This window comes from Oncorhynchus mykiss, chromosome 23, assembly GCF_057628025.1.
Source record: "Oncorhynchus mykiss isolate SJ-2025 chromosome 23, ASM5762802v1, whole genome shotgun sequence".
In the NCBI taxonomy this organism is placed as follows: Eukaryota; Metazoa; Chordata; class Actinopteri; order Salmoniformes; family Salmonidae; genus Oncorhynchus; species Oncorhynchus mykiss.
In genome coordinates, this window is record NC_143044.1 from 15,103,750 (window position 1) to 15,124,255 (window position 20,506).

General features: G+C 39.3%; 1 protein-coding gene across 1 annotated transcript in view; it reads right to left on the reverse strand.

The window, feature by feature from the left end:
* Positions 1-259: 259 nt before the first annotated feature.
* LOC110502477 (VPS10 domain-containing receptor SorCS1-like) overlaps positions 260-20,506 on the reverse strand; it is a 50,714-nt gene continuing 30,467 nt past the window's right edge. Inside the window, exons 2-6 of the mRNA XM_090218052.1 lie at positions 16,929-17,087; positions 5,237-5,416; positions 2,442-2,588; positions 2,245-2,347; positions 260-345 (exon numbers count right to left, since the gene is read on the reverse strand). Coding sequence (XP_090074178.1) covers positions 260-345; positions 2,245-2,347; positions 2,442-2,588; positions 5,237-5,416; positions 16,929-17,087 — 675 coding nt within the window. The remainder of the gene's footprint in view (positions 346-2,244; positions 2,348-2,441; positions 2,589-5,236; positions 5,417-16,928; positions 17,088-20,506) is intronic.

Below are 20,506 nucleotides of genomic sequence, written 5' to 3' on the forward strand. Positions count from 1 at the left end.
ATGTAACACAGCCACATATTACATTTTATTTTTAAGTGAGAAAACATCAAATATTATCAGCTCCTAAGAAGTTCTATGGAAAAAAAAAAAAAAATCTTCCTTAAGCCAGTATACATGGCATGTGATCAAGGGTAAAGCAAACAATATCATGCATTATGCATCCAGAGTTTGCTCCCTCCAAATTATAAGCAGATTGATCTTTTCTTCTACGTGTTGTTTTGATTTTGTGTCACATTTCAGTGGCACCTGTCTCTTTCAGTCACAGTACCTCTCTCCAAGTGTTGCCAGCATCTGAGGTGATGAAAATGCTGACATTATAGGCGGTAAGCTCGGGCCCAATGGTACCTAGATGTAAAAAGCAGAGCATAGTTACAGTGTAAACACTTTCATTATATGCCTTCTTAACCCACATTAAAATATATTTCATGCACAATGAAATAAAAATACAGATGAAAATATTCTGCCACAGGCTACAGCTCTCCTATAAAGGGAGTATTTACTCAGCCAAAAACAGAGATTCAGAAATTCAAACTCTTTCTTCTGTATCTGCTTTTGCCAAACATCTGGCAGATTCACAGATCAAATTTACAGATCAAAAGGAGCTGACTAAAATGTTTTAAGCCAGAATACCACCCTTTACTTGGGGAACAGAGTTAAAGATAAAAGGGGTCTTTAAGGGTGGAAAAAGAGCAGTGTAAGAGTTGAGCAACCACTGCAAATTGTGAACCTTAAAACCTTTTATGGCTGCAATCCCGCTACCGGGATCGATATGACAACTACCAGTGAAAATAGAGGGCGCCAAATTCAAACCACAGAAATATCATAATTACAATTCTTCAAACATACATGTGTCTTATATCATTTTAAAATTAATATTGTTGTTAATCCCACCAAAGTGTCTGATTTCAAATAGGCTTTTCAGCGAAAGCACAACAAACGATTATGTTAGGTCTCCACCAAACCACAATAAGCACAGCTATTTTCCAGCGAAATATAGCAGTCACTAAAAGCAGAAATAGAGATAAAATTAATCACTCACCTTGAATTATCTTCATCAGATGACACTCATAGGACTTCATGTTACACAATACATGCATGTTTTGTTTGATGAAGTTCATATTTCTATCAAAAAATCTGAGTTGGTGCATTACATTCACTAGTTCCAAAAACAACGTGGTTTTGCATAGCCACATCGTTTCAACAGAAATACTCATCATAAAAGTAGATGATAATACAAGTTATACACATGGAATTATAGATATACCTCTCCTTAATGCATCCGCTGTGTCAGATTCCAAAAAAACATTACGGAAAAAGCAAACCATGCAATAATCTGAGACGGAGCTCAGAACAACAGCCAAATTAGCCGCCATGTTGGAGTCAACAGAAACCAGAAAATACTTGATAAATGATGAACCTTACCTTTGATGAACTTCATCAGAATGCAGTCCTAGGAATCTCAGGTCCACAATAAATGCTTGATTTGTTCGAAAATGTCCGTTATTTATGTCCAATTAGCTACTTTGGTTAGCGCGTTTGGTAAACAATTCCAAAGTCACAAAGCGCGTCCACTATAACGTGACGAAATGTCCAAAAGTTCCGTAACAGTCATTAGAAACATGTCAAACAATGTACTGAATCAATCTTTAGAATGTTGTTTACATATATCTTGAATAACGTTCTAACCGGAGAATTAGAATGACTTCAGATGAGCGGTGGAACGCAGGTCCTTCCCATGTGAACGCGCATGTTGAAAGCATGGTCAACTTGTGGCAGTGGTGACTATTTCCTGTCTCAAACAAACCCCCCTTCACATTAGAGTCATCAGACAAAGTTATATTGACTGTTGACATCTAGTGGAAGGCGTAGGCAGTGAAAACTCATCCATATCTCACTGTAATTTCAATGAGAGCTTGGTTGAAAATCTGCCACCACCAGAAAAAATCCAAACAGGAAGTGGAATTTCTCAGGTTTTTGCATGCTATATGAGTTCTGTTATACTCACAGACATAATTCAAACAGTTTTAGAAACTTCAGAGTGTTTTCTATCCAATGCTACTAATAATATGCAAATATTAGCAACTATGACTGAGGAGCAGGCCATTTACTATGGGCACCTTTCATCCAAGCTACTCAATACTGCCCCTGCAGCCATAATTAAGGAGAGCGGAGGTCCCTGTGATAATTGCTAATGCGGGTAAAAATAAACAAAAGACACAGCTAAACATTTCAAATAGTGCCTACCTGAAGCTACTATAATTCCTGGAGCTGATTCCTTACTGACTATGTTTCCAGACGTGTACGGGTTGTCAGACACATGGAGATGCAGGTGTAATGAACAGTAGGGCTGAAAATCAAAAAAAAAAAAAAACATAATGTGGTTTATAGACAAAAACAGTTATAGGTTTTCAGATATTGGCCACTTTCAAAAGCAGACTCACCTGTACACAGTAGAGTCTGGTTCCCTTCAGATCAGTGGTTGGAGCCTGTAGAAGATGCCAGTCTCGCCCCTTATTGTAAGTGATAAACGTTTTCACTTGGCCCTCGACAACTTTATTTGACAAGAACACCCCTTTTATTCCTGCTACCTAGGAACATTGAGAAACAGACATGAAGAAAAATTAGGGGAAAAGGCTACAACTGTAAATTATTCAAACATAAGTAAAGCTGAAGCCCTAGTTTTGAGGTGAAAGTGAAGTCTTCTGTACATAATAGCATTTATGACAGGGAACACCATTTTGGAGAACATTGCAGGCTAGTGGTGGTCTGGGGGTAGAAGCATTTGGCCAGTCTTACAGTTTTTGCCATGATGCCCCTATACTGTCTGCATTTGAGTGATGGAAACTGGGAGAAAAAGCCATGGCTTGGGGGCTGGGGTCCCTGACGATCTTTTTGGACTTCCTGCGACACCTGGTGCTGTAAGTGTCCTGGAAAGTAAGCAATGTGCACCCATTTGTGCGTTCGGCTGAGAGTACCACCTTCGGTAGCGTCTTGCGGTCTGCGACGGTGGAGTTGCCGTATCAGGCTGGGATGCAGCCCAAACGTACACTACCGGTCAAATGTTTTAGAATACCAACTCAATCAAGGGTTTTTCTTTATTTTTACTATTTTCGACAATGTAGAATAATAGTGAAGACATCAAAACTATGAAATAACACATATGGAATCATGTAGTAACTAAAAAAGTGTTTAACAAATCAAAATACATTTTATATTTGAGATTCTTCAAATAGCCACCCTTTGCCTTGATGACAGCGTTGCACACTCTTGGCATTCTCTCAACCAGCTTCACCTGGAATGTTCCCACATATGCTGAGCACTTGTTGGCTACTTTCCTTCATCAGCCCAAAGGACAAATGTCCACCGGTCTAATGTCCATTGCTGATGTTTCTGAATGCCATCGGATGAATCCCGAAACATATTCTAGTCTGTGCTTGAGAAACAGTCCTGCAGCTTAGCATCCGCTTCCTCAGATCACTTTCGTATGGAGCGCATCACTGGTTCTTCCTGTTTGAGTTTTTGCTTTTAAGCAGGAATCAAGAGGATAGAGTTATGGTCAGATTTGCAAAATGGAGGGCGAGCTTTGTATTCTGTTTGTGGCGTAAAGATTATTCCGAATTTTGTCTCCTGTAGTTGCACTGGTGACATGCTGGTATAAATTAGGTAAAACAGATTTCAGTTTCCCTGCATTAAAATCACCAGCCACTAGGAAAGCGACCTTTGGATCATAATTTTCTTGTTTGCTTAAGGCCCTATACAGGTCGTTGAGTGTGGTCTTAGTGCCAGCATCGGTTTGTGGTGGTAAATAGACAGCAATGAAATATATAGATGAAAAGTCTCTTGGTAAATAGTATTATTTATTAACCTAAAGTTTATCATGAGGCATTTTCACTCAGGCGAGCAGAACCGCGAGACTTAATATTAGAGATCTCACACCAGATGATGTTAACAAAGAAACACCCAGATCCCCAATTGAACTTACCCGGGGCTGCCGTTCGATCCTGCCAATGTATGGAAAAACCAGCTAGATGTATATTATCCATGCTCTTGTTCAGCCACGACTCAAAGGAACATAGGATATTACAGTTCTTCAGGTCCCGTTAACAGGCTGGTCTTGAACGGAGCTCGTCCAATTTTTTCTCCAGTGATTGTACGTTCGCCAATAGAACAGAGGGTAGAGGCAAATTATTTATTCGCCGTTGTAGTTTCATCAGAGTGCCCGCACGTCAGCCACTCTTACATTGTCTCTTCCTTTTCTGAGTCTCTGGGATTAGGACATGGTCTGGGGTGAGCAGTAGGTCCCGTAGGTCCCGTGCCGGCGACTCGTTGAAGTAGAAATCTTCCTCCAAATTGAGGTTAGTGATTGCTGTTCTGATGTCCAGAACCTCTTTTCGGTCATGGTGGAAACATTATGTACAAAAGAAGTTAAGATCAGTGCAAGAAATAGCAGACATTTTCAGGGGCCCGTAAAACAGCAGATATTCATCGCAACGCTATTCTGTATCTAAATAGTACCTTAAATAGTAAAGAAATACCATATGATTGTGAAAAAAAGGTCAGGTTTTTTTAAACCATGTGACTTGATTAGAAAAACTCTGGTCCCATCATAGCTCATATTAAAACTTTTAACAACAGAATAATCACGTCATAAAGTATAAAGTCTGGAATTTCAATTGGTTTGGTTATCAGATAAGGACAAACTACGGGCCCTATAATATTTTTTCCTCACACCATTATGGGACCTGTGGAGCCACCTCTGGTGCATGTTCTACAGTCGTTAAGATTGATATAATAGAAGTGAATATTGAATTAATGTGTGTAGACCTGCCAACTTTGCTAATGTACGAATGCTACATACAGTAACTTATAAAGTTATATTATCATCGTTACGCATGGACGTGCTAGTTAATGGCTAACAAACCTCTATACTTCATAAATACAGATCATAAGGATCTGATACTGTATGAGTGAATAGATGCTAACCCAGGTTTCTATCAACGCTGCATACTTGGATATTGCAGTTCATCATGACTAATGTACTGTATGTGTTTGCTTAAGTTCATAATGTAGGAAATGAGGGGGAACAGCCAGGATCAGGGCTTCAACAAGACCTCCAGCCCTTACAGGGTAAGTACACTCCAGTACCATCTGTGCCATAAAGGTTGAGACCTCTTGGCAGAAGTGGTCGTGTACATACAAACAGGGATGGCAGTCTAACTAAGCCATTGCTACATACCTCATAGAGGTCTATCATGATGTTGCCCTCTGGTCCCCCACTGCTCACTATGTTCTCCAGGGCCAGAGTGAAGAAGAGTCCTCGGGCCTCTGACATGTACAGGTTGTATGAGTCATTCTGGTGCCAGTCCTGCACTGCTGCTACCACCTGGTTATCATCTGTGCTGATTATCTGCAAGTCCTGGTGAAGGAATTATGAGTTAGGATAATATGTCATACAATATAATCCAATACAAAACTTAATTTAGTTTCAGGGCTGCAGTGGTACCACTGGGCACAAACTGGTTGAATCAACGTTTCCATGTCCTAAAAAATAAATCAATGTGAAGCTGTTGAATCAATGTGGAAAACTGACTGGATTTTCAAAAAGTAATTTAAGTAAATACATTTGGGGAATGTTCGTCTTTAATTTTTTTACCTAACTTTTAACCTCAATCTAATGACATGGTTCACATTTCTTTTGATTACACATTGAATTCATGTTAACTGACAACTCAATAAAATGTTAGACACAACTAGACGTTGAACTGATGTCTGTATCCAGTGGGGTAATTCTGTACGAAGCTGTACAACTATTCTACTGTTAGTATGATGTTTGTACATCTGTTCTGTGATGGAATCCCTCTGTGAAAGCTTTAAAACATTCTTGAAATATTTATTTAAATATACTGTCTATATATACTTTCTATTCAATATTTGTATGTTTATTTTATTAAAGTTGGCCTTGGAAAAGCAGAAAAATCAAGAACATATATTCTTTAGAAGTGTTATAATATCAAAACAGTTTTTCACTGGATTCATAACAGGATAGTAGTAATACTCAACGTAATATTTCCAACCCACCTTTGGTAATATGTACTTAGGTAGCTTCATTGGGAAGAAAGCATTTCTTCTGTAAGACACATAATGGACAGGCCGGCCACCCATTGGTACCTAGAGAAACCAAGCAATTTCTATTTCATTTAGAGCAAAATTATTACAACGAATCACTATAAATTGGGCTAACAGACTAATTATGCAATAGTCTTAGTTGTATGTTTTTATACCATTCTCTCTTGGTTTTGGTCAGTAATACCTACAAGTTTACTGTACATTAAGATGAACAGTTTTAGAGAATTTTTATTATAACAGAAAGATTCAAAATTTCCACCTGAATGAAAACATACTGGTCCTGAACGACCAGGGAATCAGGGCTGATAAATCCAGGGAAAGGCCTGCCTTTGTTGGCCTCTGAGCAGTTCTGCAGCTTACACGTTATATACTGGGACCCTATAACAGACGGTAAATAATTGACACAATGTAACAGGAGAAAATAAGTGCTTCGGGACTATTTCATTGTGTCTAGCATTAATTGCATTCATAGTAGAAAGCAGAAAAGCAGGGAAGCCAATTTCTATTTCTACTATTAACAGAGATGGAATAAGTGTCCCTGCGTGTTAGCTACAGCCAAATGAGCCATTCTCCTCAGGGACAAGACAGTAACACTGGAGCCCTTAAGGAACAGACGCTCTCAACACTCCGTCCAACTTAAGAGTCCAGTCCGACCCCTTACATCAGGAGTTCACAAACCTTTTCACTTGGGCCCCCCCCTTCCAGCATTTAATTTTAATTTGATTTATTTCACCTTTATTTAACCAGGTAGGCTAGTTGAGAACAAGTTCTAATTTGCAACTGCGACCTGGCCAAGATAAAGCGTAGCAATTCGACACATACAACAACACAGAGTTACACATGGAATAAACAAAACATACAGTCAATAATACAGTAGAACAAAAGAAAACAAAATATAGTGAGTGCAAATGAGGTAAGTTACGGAAATAAATAGGCCATGGTGGCGAAGTAATTGCAATATAGCAATTAAACACTGGAATGGTAGATCGGCAGAAGATTAATGTGCAGGTAGAGATACTGGGGTGCAGAGGAGCAAAATAAATAAATAAATAAATACCAGTATGGGGATGAGGTAGGTAGATAGATGGGCTGTTACAGATGGGCTATGTACAGGTGCAGTGATCTGTAAGCTGCTCTGACAGCTGGTGCTTAAAGCTAGTGAGGGAGATGTGAGTCTCCAGCTTCAGAGATTTTTGCAATTCGTTCCAGTCATGGGCAGCAGAGAACTGGAAGGAAAGACGACCAAAAGAGGAATTGGCTTTGGGGGTGATCAGTGAGATATACCTGCTGGAGCGTGTGCTACGAGTGGGTGCTGCTATGGTGACCAGTGAGCTGAGATAAGGCGGGGCTTTACCTAGCAGAGACTTGTAGATAACCTGTAGCAGTGGGTTTGGCGACGAGTATGAAGCGAGGGCCAAACAACGAAGAGCGTACAGGTCGCAATGGTGGGTAGTGTATGGGGCTTTGGTGGCAAAACGGATGGCACTGTGATAGACTTCATCCAGTTTGTTGAATAGAGTGTTGGAGGCTATTTTATAGATGACATTACCGAAGTCGAGGATCGGTAGGATGGTCAGTTTTAGGAGTGTATGTTTGGCAGCATGAGTGGGGGACATCCCGCACCCCCCCTCCCCATGCGTGCGCACGGGCCATGTCTATCTCTATGGGCACAACCCCTGTTCATGACACAAACTGTTCACACCCCTCTTGTTGGTGGGGTGAATTTTGCAGTTTAAAGCTTATTTCCTGCAATTCTACACATTTTGTTATGGGGTGCAAAGAACATTGTCATTTTAAAGCAAATCCTCTTGCAATTCTATACATTTTGCTATGTTTAATGTTTATTCATGTGATATTTGAGTAAGAAAAAAGTTACAACAATATCTATGGGCAAAAAAAAAACGAAATAAAAAAGCATTAGCTGACATGGGATAACTCTCTATGGTATGCAATGACTAACATAACGAGAGGAACTGATTATGCACTACCCAATTTTGAAATTGCACCTTCTGCGTTCTACTGTACCGTACTAGAATAACACCTGCTCTTTCTATGACATAAACTGACCAGGTGAATCCAAGCGAAAGCAATTATCCCTTATTGATGTCACTTGTTCAATCCACTTCAATCAGTGTAGATGAAGGGGAGGAGACAGGTTAAGTCTTGAGACAGTTGAGACATGGATTGTTTATGTGTGCCATTCAGAGGATGAATAGGCAAGACAAAGTGTCAAGAACTGCAACACTGCTGAGTTTTCCATGCTCAACAGTTTCCCGTGTTAATCAAGAATGGTAAACCACTCAAAGGACATCCAGCCAACTTGTCACAACTGTGGGAAGCACCCTGTAAAGCAGGGATCATCAACTAGATTAAGCCTCAGGCAGTTTTTTTTCTTGAGCGGATAGTCTGGGCTGGAATAAAATAACAAATAATTTGTAGACTGCAAGTCTGCCCCGTTGGCTGGCAGTTGGGGAACCCTGCTGTAAAGGCTGTTTAGCAGATAGAAAATGTCACTTGTGTGTGAAAATAAGCCCAAGAATCCCTATAATAAAGTCCTCAAATAAGATGTCATAGATGTGGTGATGACTCACGTCTATCAGAAACACTGGTCTCCAAGTGAATCATTCCTGGCTCTTGGTCCAAACCCAGTTTTGACCTGTGGGGACAGGAGAGGCAACTGAGGAACATAGCAAAACATCTATCCAATTATGATATGTACATCATATGGTAAGTATTTGTGGATTTGTAGTAGTATCAGTTAATTCATGATTTGAACATTTTCGTCAATGATGTGTGAATTTATCTCATGATCCAGATATGATATCTTAATTGAAGAGTATGCTGTAGGTGTGCCTTGTGATTCAATAAATCATCTGTTTAACAAGATGAAGAAAGGCACGCTGAGGTCAAACTGTATGGGAAACATGAATAATCATTCTGTTTGTTCTCATCTATTCCAAAAGGATCCTGTCATAAAAGTCCTAAAACAAGTGAGTGACCAGGGATACTCATTCACAAATGTCAACCCCTTTGTTCAATTGCGCTATTAAAACATCAGCTTTCTAGAGAGGACAAAGTCATGTTGGAAAACATTTGAAGGAAAACAATGTTTGTGATTTCCATTTTGATTCAATTCAATTATAATAGGGAACCTAGCTGCATGAAACGTTGATCCCTTTCTCTTTGAAAATATAACAATGACAACAAACATTTCCCACAAACATGACCCCTTCAATCACTGGGCCTGTGTGGTAATTCAAGGGGAAGGTACTTCGGAGCCATTTCATGCTCTTTCAAAAGAGCCACGACTGGGAAGCAGCGGTTAAGTGTGGAGTGACAAGTGTGACCCCTTGTTGCATTAATAGCAGCTAAGTGTGGAAGAAGATGGGTTTCTCCTCACATTCCAAGGTGTCAGTGTCTAAGACATAATAAAAAAAGGGCCCATCTTGCTTCCCTCAGCACTCCGTAATTGTCTTTCTGCTCCATCTTTTTCTAATGGTCTTTCTGTCAAATACTTCATCATCTTCTATTGGAGAACAGCAGCCACATGTTCTTAGATAGGCTGCTTCTATGTTCTTCTATCACTCCGGAATGTATGGACTACATGCCTGCATTGTGTGAGCTATGCTGCTCGTTATCAGGTTGATGGTGTAACTCTGCCAAGTTGAGGCTATTGTAACATAAACTGCAGTATGTGAAGCAGCAAAATATTTTACGTGTATATTAACTGAAAATATTACCTGTATTTTGTCCTTGACGAAATATGCATGCCCTACCTGAATGTAATATTCCCGTCTATAGAAGCCATGCTTTGTTATGATTCTGAACGGTCAGATAGCTAGCAACAATATTAAAAGATGCCATGTGGGTAATTGTATGTGGCTCGTTTCAGCTAGTTTTATCATGTTCTTGATACAATGTCTTGTTTTGAGTGAATTGCTTTCAATGCTAACATGGATCAAATTTGCTAGCTAGCTAACCAACAACTGTAACAATGTACTTGAGAGACAACAAGTGCTCATTGTGCAAATGTATTTACGTTTTCAACAAACATTTGGAGACTAAATATAGTTAAAACATGTCAACAATCTAAGCCAACACTGTTTTGCCCCCTAGTTGAGCACGTGTACAGAAGGTATTGTTGCTAAACAACCAACCCGTCTATACGCACAACCTGTAAATATACTGTACCTCCATACACAACACACACATACTGTAAATATGTTACCAATGTTACCACAGGTTGATAAGTAATTGTAAACTAGAATGAATTCATCATATGACTAATTAAGAAACTAATGTATTACTCAATTTTGTATCCAGCTCTACTGTTGTATCATCTCCACCAGGAAATCTTAGGGCAAATATATCAACTGTTTAGAACAAGAGGCCAATAATGGCTTTAACTTGATGGTACATTGCTTCCACTACATCTTTCTGTTGCTCCAGTTTTGGGCTAAAAAGAAATTCATCATCATTTGTTCGCAAGTGACAAAGTTTGCGAAATACGTTTGTCTAATTTTAGTCCCAATATTAGTAAATGTGATATATGAATTAAGGTATTCTAATTGAGTTATCCACTTTAAGAGATGATGTTGTCCAAATGGTGTTATTTATCAAAACATTAAAAGCTACCTGATCACCCAAAAAGTATTAATCTCCCTTGCTTCCTTGTAAAATAAAAAATATTATGTTTAACAAAAACACATTAATATTATAATTATCTGGCAACAGGCACTACTGCATTAAGTTGTTATATGTCTTGCAAATAGTGTAGATTAGAGACCATTACTAAATACATTATTTCTTAAGCACAACAGTTGGAACTTGAAAAAATAGTGTACAAATATCTATTCATGTGTTCATCAGGACCATACTTGTATCTACTACAGTGCCTTGCAAAAGTATTCATCCCCGATGGAATTTTTCCTATTTTATTGCATTATAACCTGTAATTTAAATAGATTTTAATTTGGATTTCATGTAATGGACATACACAAAATGGTCCAAATTGGTGAACTGAAATGAAAAAAATAACGTGCTTCAAAAAATTCTAAAGAATAAAAAAAATGTCATAAAATTGGTGCGTGCATATGTATTCACCCCCATTGCTATGAAGACAATAAATAAGATGTGGTGCAACCAATTACCTTAAGATGTCACATAATTAGTTAAATAAAGTCCACCTGTGTGCAATCCAAGTGTCACGTGATTTCAGCATATATAGATTTGAAGTCGGAAGTTTGCATACACTTAGGTTGGAGTCATTAAAATGTGTTTTTCAACCAATCCACAAACTTCTTTTTAACAAACTACAGTTCTGGCAAGCCGGTTAGGACATCTACTTTGTGCATGGCACAAGTCATTTGTCCAACAATTGTTTACAGACAGATTATTTCACTTATAATTCACTGTATCACAATTCCAGTGGGTCAGAAGGTCACATACACTAAGTTGACTGAATTTTTTTTCCCAGAAAATTAAGTCATGGCTTTAGAAGCTTCTGATAGGTTAATTGACATCATTTGAGATAATTGGAGGTGTTCCTGTGGATGTATTTCAAGGCCTACCTTCAAACTCAGTGCCTCTTTGCTTGACATCATGGGAAAATCAAAAGAAATCAGCCAAGACCCCAGAAAAAATTGTAGACCTCCACAAGTCTGGTTCATCCAGTAATTTTCAAACACCCGAAGGTATCGAAGGTATCACGAAGGTATCACGTTCATCTGTACAAACAACAGTACGCAAGTATGAACACCCTTGGATCACGCAGCCGTCATACCGCTCAGGAAGGAGACACGTTCTGTTTCCTAGAGAAAAACGTACTTTGGTGCGAAAAGTGCAAATCAATCCCAGAACAACAGCAAATTACCTTGTGAAGATGCTGTAGGAAACAGGTACAAAATTATCTATATCCACAGTAAAACGAGTCCTTTAACGACATAACCTGAAAGGCCGCTCAGCAAGGAAGAAGCCACTGCTCCAAAACCGCCACAAAAAAGCCAGACTACAGTTTGCAACTGCACATGGGGACAAAGATAATACTTTTTGGAGAAATGTCCACCGGTCTGATGAAACAAAAATAGAACCGTTTTGCCATAATGACTATCGTCATTTTGAGGAAAAGGGGGAGGCTTGCAGGCTGAAGAACACCATCCTAATCCGTGAAGCACGGGGACGGCAGCATCATGTTGTGGGGGTGCTTAGCTGCAAGAGCGACTGGTGCACTTCACAAAATAGATGGCATCATGAGGACTGAAATTATGTGGATTTATTGACGCAAAATCTCAAGACATCAGTCAGGAAGATAAAGCTTGGTCGCAAATGGGTCTTCCAAATGGCCAATGACCCCAAGCATACTTCCAAAGTTGTGGCAAAATGGCGTAAGGACAACAAAGTCAAGGTATTGGAGTGGCCATCCCAAGGCCTGACCTCAATCCTATAGACAATTTGGGGCAGAACTGAAAAAGCTTGTGTGAGCAAGGAGGCCTACAAACCTGACTCAGTTACACCAGCTCTGTAAGGAGGAATGGGTCGAAATTCACCCAACTTATTGTGGGAAGCTTGTAGACGGCTACCTGAAACGTTTGACCCAAGTTAAACAATTTACAGGCAATGCTACCAAATACTAATTGAGTGTATGTAAGCTTCTGACCCACTGGGAAATAAATAAAAATAAATAATTCTCTCAACTATTATTCTGACATTTCACATTCTTAAAATAAAGTGGTGACCCTAACTGACCTAGGACAGGGGATTTTTACTTCGATTAAATGTCAGGTATTGTGAAAAACTGAGTTAAAATGTATTTTATACACCTGTTCTGAAAGACCCCAGAGTCCGCAACACCACTAAGCAAGTGGCACCACCAAGCAAGCGGCACCATGAAGACCAAGGACCTCTCCAAACAGATCAGGGACAAAGTTGTGGAGAAGTACAGATCAGGGTTGGATTATAAAAAAAGATTTGATACTTTGAACATCCCACGGAGCACCATTAAGTCCATTATTAAAAAATGGAAAGAATATGGCACCACAACAAACCTGCCAAGAGAGGGCCGCCCAACAGAACTCACAGACCAGGCAAGGAGGGCATTAATCAGAGAGGCAACAAAGAGACCAAAGATAACCCTGAAGGAGCTGCAAAGCTCCACAGCAGAGATTGGAGTATCTGTCCATAGGACCACTTTAAGCCGCACACTCCACAGAGCTGGGCTTTATGGAAGAGTGGCCAGATATTTTTGGCCAACAAGGAAAACGCTATGGTGGTGGCAGCATCATGCTGTGGGGATGTTTTCCATCGGCAGGGACTGGCAAACTGGTCAGAATTGAAGGAATGATGGATTGCACTAAATACAGGAAAATTCTTGAGGGAAACCTGTTTCAGTCTTCCAGAGGTTTGAGACTGGCACGGAGGTTCACCTTCCAGCACGACAATGACCCTAAGCATAAGGCTAAAGCAACACTCGAATGGTTTAAGGGGAAACATTTAAATGTACTGGACTGGCCTAGTCAAAGACCAGACCTCAATCCAATTGAGAATCTGTGGTATGACTTAAATATCGCTGTACACCAGCGGAACCCATCTAACGTGAAGGAGCTGGAGCAGTTTTGCCTTGAAGACTGGGCAAAAATTCCTGTGGCTAGATGTGCCAAGCTTATAGAGCCATACCCCAAGAGACTTGCAGCTGTAATTGCTGCAAAAGGTGACTCTACAAAGTATTGACTTTGGGGGGGTGAATGAATAGTTATGCACGCTCATGTTAAACATTTTTTGTCTTATTTCTTGATTGTTTCACAATTAAACATATTTTGCATCTTCAAAGTGGTAGGCATGTTGTGTAAATCAAATGATACAACCCCCCCCCTCCAAAAAAAAATATATTTTAATGCCAGGTTGTAAGGCAACAAAATAGGAAAAATGCCAAGGGGCTGAATATTTTCACAAGCCACTGTATATGCCATCTATTGAGTTCAACTCCGGTACTAGCAGGTACTTCTTGAGATTAAATTAATTGTGTCAATTCTGATGGGCTATCAGTTCAAAATGCTGTCAGTAGAGGAAAGAGTGGTACTTTGTTTTCTATGAATATTGTATTACAGAGACTTGAAGTATGTGTCCAATGATGATCGAAAGAGATTTTTACTCTCACCAGTAAAATCTGTTGGGGACTACACTCTCATGCACGAGCTGCCATCTTCTTCCAAATTCAACAGAGACGTACAGCTGCAAGAAAAGAACATCCTATAGTTTAAAAAATCAGAAGAGAAAGAATAACATTTTATTCAAGAGTTAAAACTAAGAGTTAAAACGAAGGAAACATTAGACCTGGAGAATTCTCTCCCTCCATTGTAGGGACTGTCATCTATGTCTCATGGAGGGTCATTCAACATTTCAATTATATTGCTTTGTTTTTTCACTTTTTGCACTTCAGAACACTTTGATTGTTTTTGTTATGAGTGCTGTACAGCTGAATCTTTAAAGCAGGCTTGAAAATAGTACTTTATATTTTAACTAGAGTTCATGATTTAATGCCTTGTGACTATTTGAGAGAGATAGCGAGAGACATATTTTTTTTTTAATGACATGCTCGTTTTGGCTCCCAGTGGTACCTGTCTATGGCCATAGGATTTGTCCCTATTTGACATTATAAAATGACACACTTGGGCAGCATTTCCACTTTGGATGAATTGTGTGCCCATAGTGTGCCCATAGTGAACTGCCTCCTACTCTGTCCCAGATGCTAATATATGCATATTATTATTACTATTGGATAGAAGTTTCTAAAACTGTTTGAATTATGTCTGTGAGTATAACAGAATTCATAAGGCAGGCAAATTTTCAAACAGGAAGTGGAAATTCTGGGGCAGGTTGATTTTCAACTCATCGCCTTTTCACATCCAAATAAGATATGGATCTGTTCGCACTTCCTACGCCTTCCACTAGATGTCAACAGTCAGTAGAACGTGGAATGAAGCCTCTAGTGTAACGTGGGACCGGATGGCAGCTATTTGAGTCACTGCTCTGGCAGATTGCCAGTTCCTGGTTACTTATTATATCGCCTTGCGTTCCATTACTCTGTAGACAAAAACGAATGCTCTGGTTGGAACGTTATTGGATATATATGATAATAACATCCTGAAGAATGATTCTCTACTTAGTTTAACCAGTTTATTCGACCTGGAATATAACTTTTTGAAGTTTTCGTCCGAGTTCGCCTGGACCGGTGCCAGCTTTTCGACATGTGAGCTAAACGTGCTAGCAAAAGTAGCTAATTGGACACTAGTAATGGACATTATCAAACAAAACAACGATTTATTGCGGAACTAGGATTCATTGCACAGCATTCTGATGAAAGATCATCAAAGGTAAGGGTATATTTATGATGTAATTTCGTATTTCTGTTGACTCCAACATGGCGGAGAAATGTTGTGTACCTCTGAGCGCCGTCTCAGATTATTGCATGGTATGCTTTTTTCGTAGAGTTGAAAAAAAATCTGACACAGCGGTTGCATTAAGAACCAGTGTATCTTTAATTATATGTAAAACATTTATCTTTCGTCAATGTTTATGATGAGTATTTCTGTATTTCTATGACGTTACTCTCTGTAATTACTCCGGATATTTTGGAGGCATTTCTGAACATGGTGCCAATGTAAACCGAGATATGTGGATATAAATATGCATATTATCGAACAAAACATAAATGCATTGTGTAACATGATGTCCTATGAGTGTCATCTGATGAAGATTATCAAAGGTTAGTGATTCATTTTATCTCTAATTCTGCTTTTGTGACTATCTTAGGCTGGGAAAAATGGCTGTGTGTTTTTGGGGATTTGGTGGTGATCTAACATAAATGTATGTTGTGTTTTCACTGTAAAACATTTTTAAAATCGGACATGATGGGTAGATTAACAAGATGTTTATCTTTCATTTGCTGTATTGGACTTGTTAATGTGTGAAAGTAAAATATTTCTAAAAAATATTTTTGAATTTTCAGCGGAATGTTGGGGTGGGATTCCGTTAGCTGAACGTTTGTCCTAGACAGGATAAATTCCCTTTGTATTATGCTAGTGACCTCCCTCTTTCAGCAGATTAGGGCTGTTTTACTTCATTTTAGAGCACATCACACATAGGGAACTGTTGTACAATAAATTTGTTGTGTACAATACTATTGCACAGTAAAAGACAGCAAATCAATTAATTAATATAAAAGCAGAAACAGAAGAAGGAAACCATACAGAGAGGAAAACAATCACACATTTATATTAACATAAAGATATGGAGTAAACTCAGGGATAACTTCTCCCCAGCTTCTTCACGTCGACCATATTGATGGCTCTCAATAAAGCATCTCATCTCTCCCCCTCACCATTTATCTTACTTTTCAGCCTTTTACTGCACTCTCTCTCATAATCAAGTCTTTCAGTAGGATGGGAGGGGAGAGTTTGATCTCTGTTATGTTGAGTTAAACAAACAGTTTGGTTCTCCTTGGGAATAATAAGCGTGGTCTCAGTCTCCTTTTTGGGACATTAACTAAGTCGACTATTCTGAACAGAGCACATTGATGTGTCGGCTACTAAGAGATGGGAGGTGCTTTCCCCACTGGAAGACAATGATGCTAATAAAAGAACAGGCAGAAGTGTGGAGCACACAGCTACGGTTGAAGTAAACATCTTGTTAAAGCCAATAAGGTCAATAGACTCACTGGAATTAACAAGACCCTTACCTCAATCAAGTTGTGTGTGTTTTCTCGCCCCTCCTCACTCCTCTGTTATAATTGACCGGTTTCTCTTTACCTTCTGGTCATGGCCGTAAGCCAGGATCCAGTCCTCCTGCTCGGGGTGGAAGAGGAGGCTGAGGATGTCGAAGGCTAAGTGGTACCTCTGATAGGATGCGCCCTCATCAAGACTAATGAGCAGGCTGCTCTCCACCTCTGGGTCGGTCAGTAACATGATCTGAGATGAGAGAGGACGGGTCAGGAGATGAAAGGAGAGATTTATAAATCACAACATTTAGCAATAATTATCCTTATCCATTCAAGTCCGTAATGATTAAACTTGCTAATTATACTATAGTTATGAGTTTTCCCTTTAAAAACAAACACATGAAAAAAATCACGTGAATAGAATACATGCAAAAGAACACGTAAGGTTTTCGAACATGTGTGAACAAATCACTTGAAAAATGTAATGCTACGTGAAATTTTGACTGGCAAGACACGTATGGTTTTTGGACGTGTGTGACATTTCACATACATTTTACACGTGAATAAATCACATGGAAAATGTAATGTGGGAAAAACAGACACGTGGTTTTCAGACACGTGAAGTTTCACTTGGACTCAGAGGTAGATGTGACATAGTAAATGTAAATCCGGGACACTCAAAATAGCATGATATGTTACGTTTCGTGTGCTATGTATTCATTTGTGGATGTCTATCATCCATTTTGTATCATATGTTACGAATTACAATTCATATGATATGTTACAAATTCCAATGCTGTTAGCTAGGTGGCTAACGTTAGCTAGGCTAGGGTTTAGGGTTAGGGATTAAGGTTAGGGTTAGGTTAAAGGGTTAAAGTTAGGGGAAAGGTTAGCTAACATGCTAAGAATTTGCAAAGTAGCTAAAAATAGTGAGTAGTTTCAAAGTTGCTAATTAGCTAAAATGCTAAAGCTGTCCGTGATGAGATTGGAACAGATTGTGTTGTTAGACATTCGCGTTATACGCCTACCCATCCACCCTGACCAACCACCATACTTTAGTTTTTTGCCTGAAGTAACCTTCTATCTTCTGTAACCTTATCATACAGTATGTAACATATGAATCTGATTTGAGTGTCCCGGATTTACATTAAGTATGCTATTTGAAAATATGCTTTCATATACGAAACAGCAAATTTGACATGTGTTTTTTTGTAAGGGTTAAGGACAGCAAACAGATATGGTAATGGTATGGTACATGGTAAGAGCAGATACATGTACAAGGACATACCTTTCGTTTGTTATTCGGACTCACGTACAAGTAGCTTAGTAATGTTTTTGGTCCCACCTTTTCATTAAGTTTCTCATATGTGGTTCCATAGTCTATTGACCTAGAATTCAATTATGGGATTAAAAAAAATGTGTTATTCTGATGTTAATGGTGAGAATGAGAGCACGGAGCAATATCAATGATAATACCTATGGCTATGCGGGCAAGCAGAAAATTAAAACAGGAAATAATACAACACAATTTGCCAGTTGAATAGAGAACTGTTTCATTATCAGAATAAACATGGATATATGCAAGAGAATTATATGATTTGTCGTAAAAGTAAAACATTCAGTATTCAAGTCTCCTAAAATGTTGACACCATAATGACCATTATAAATACCAACCCTGTATCTCAGTACTATCATAAAAAAACGAGTTTGATAACAACTGTGGTGGAGTTGGATACAGTTACATAATCATATTAGAAAAATGAGCTGTATGGAGTCATAAACCATTTACAGAAGCATCTACAGTGAGGGAAAAAAGTATTTGATCCCCTGCTGATTTTGTACGTTTGCCCACTGATAAAGAAATGATCAGTCTATAATTTTAATGGTAGATTTATTTGAACAGTGATAGACAGAATAACAACAACAAAAAATCCAGAAATGCATGTCAAAAATGTTATAAATTGATTTGCATTTTAATGAGGGAAGTAAGTATTTGACCTCCTCTCAATAAGAAAGATTTCTGGCTCCCATGTGTCTTTTATACAGGTAACGAGCTGAGATTAGGAGCGCACTCTTAAAGGGAGTGCTCCTAATCTCAGTTTGTTAACTGTATAAAAGACACCTGTCCACCGAAGCAATCAATCAATCAATCAGATTCCAAACTCTCCACCATGGCCAAGAGCAAAGAGCTTTCCAAGGATGTCAGGGACAAGATTGTAGACCTACACAAGGCTGGAATGGGCTACAAGACCATCGCCAAGCAGAGAAGGTGGCAACAGTTGGTGCGATTATTCGCAAATGGAAGAAACACAAAATAACTGTCAATCTCCCTCGGCCTGGGGCTCCATGCAAGATCTCACCTCGTGGAATTGCAATGATAATGAGAACAGTGAGGAATCAGCCCAGAACTACACGGAAGGATCTTGTCAATGATCTCAAGGCAGCTGGGACCATAGTCACCAAGAAAACAATTGGTAACACACTATGCCGTGAAGGTCTGAAATCCTGCAGCGCCCGCAAGGTCCCCCTGCTCAAGAAAGCACACATACATGCCCGTCTGAAGTTTGCCACTGAACATCTGAATGATTCAGATGACAACTGGGTGAAAGTGTCAGATGAGACCAAAATGGAGCTCTTTGGCATCAACTCAACTCGCCGTGTTTCGGGGAGGAGGAATGCTGCCTATGACCCCAAGAACACCATCCCCACCATCATACATGGAGGTGGAAAGTATGCTTTGGGGGTGTTTTTCTGCTAAGGGGAAAGGACAACTTCACCGCATTAAAGGGACAATGGAAGGGGCCATGTACCGTCAAATCTTGGGTGATAACCTCCTTCCCTCAGCCAGGGCATTGAAAATGGGTCATGGATGGGTATTCCAGCATGACAATGACCCAAAACACATGGCCAGGGCAACAAAGGAGTGGCTCAAGAAGAAGCACATTAAGGTCCTGGAGTGGCCTCGCTAGTCTCCATACCTTAATCCCATAGAAAATCTGTGGAGGGAGCTGAAGGTTCGTGTTGCCAAACGTCAGCCTCGAAACCTTAATGACTTGGAGAAGATCTGCAAAGAGGAGTGGGACAAAATCCCTCCTGAGATGTGTGCAAACCTGGTGCCAACTACAAGAAACGTCTGACCTCTGTGATTGCGAAGGGTTTTGCCACCAAGTACTAAGTCATGTTTTGCAGAGGGGTCAAATACTTATTTCCCTCATTAAAATGCAAATCAATTTATAAATGTTTTGTTGTTATTCTGTCTCTCACTGTTCAAATAAACGTACCATTAAAATTATAGACTGATAATTTCTTTATCAGTGGGCAAACGTACAAAATCAGCAGGGGATCAAATACTTTTTTCCCTCACTGTATATTTCACATTTCTAATGTGCATTTTCTGGTTGTCAGAAATACTTCAAGTGTAATATGCTACATTCAGTAACATACAATACTGTACTAGTTTGCAATATTTGAACAAAACATTCCAGCTGTACAGTCTCTGTTTCTTAGCTCTCTGCTTCCTAGTCTCTTGTAAAAATTAAGTTTATTGGTTGCGTACATCCATTTGCAGATGTTATCGCAGTGAAATGCTTTTGTTTTCTATCAGGGCAGTAATATCTAGCAATACAAAACAATACACAAATAATCCAAAAAGTAAAACAATATACAGTT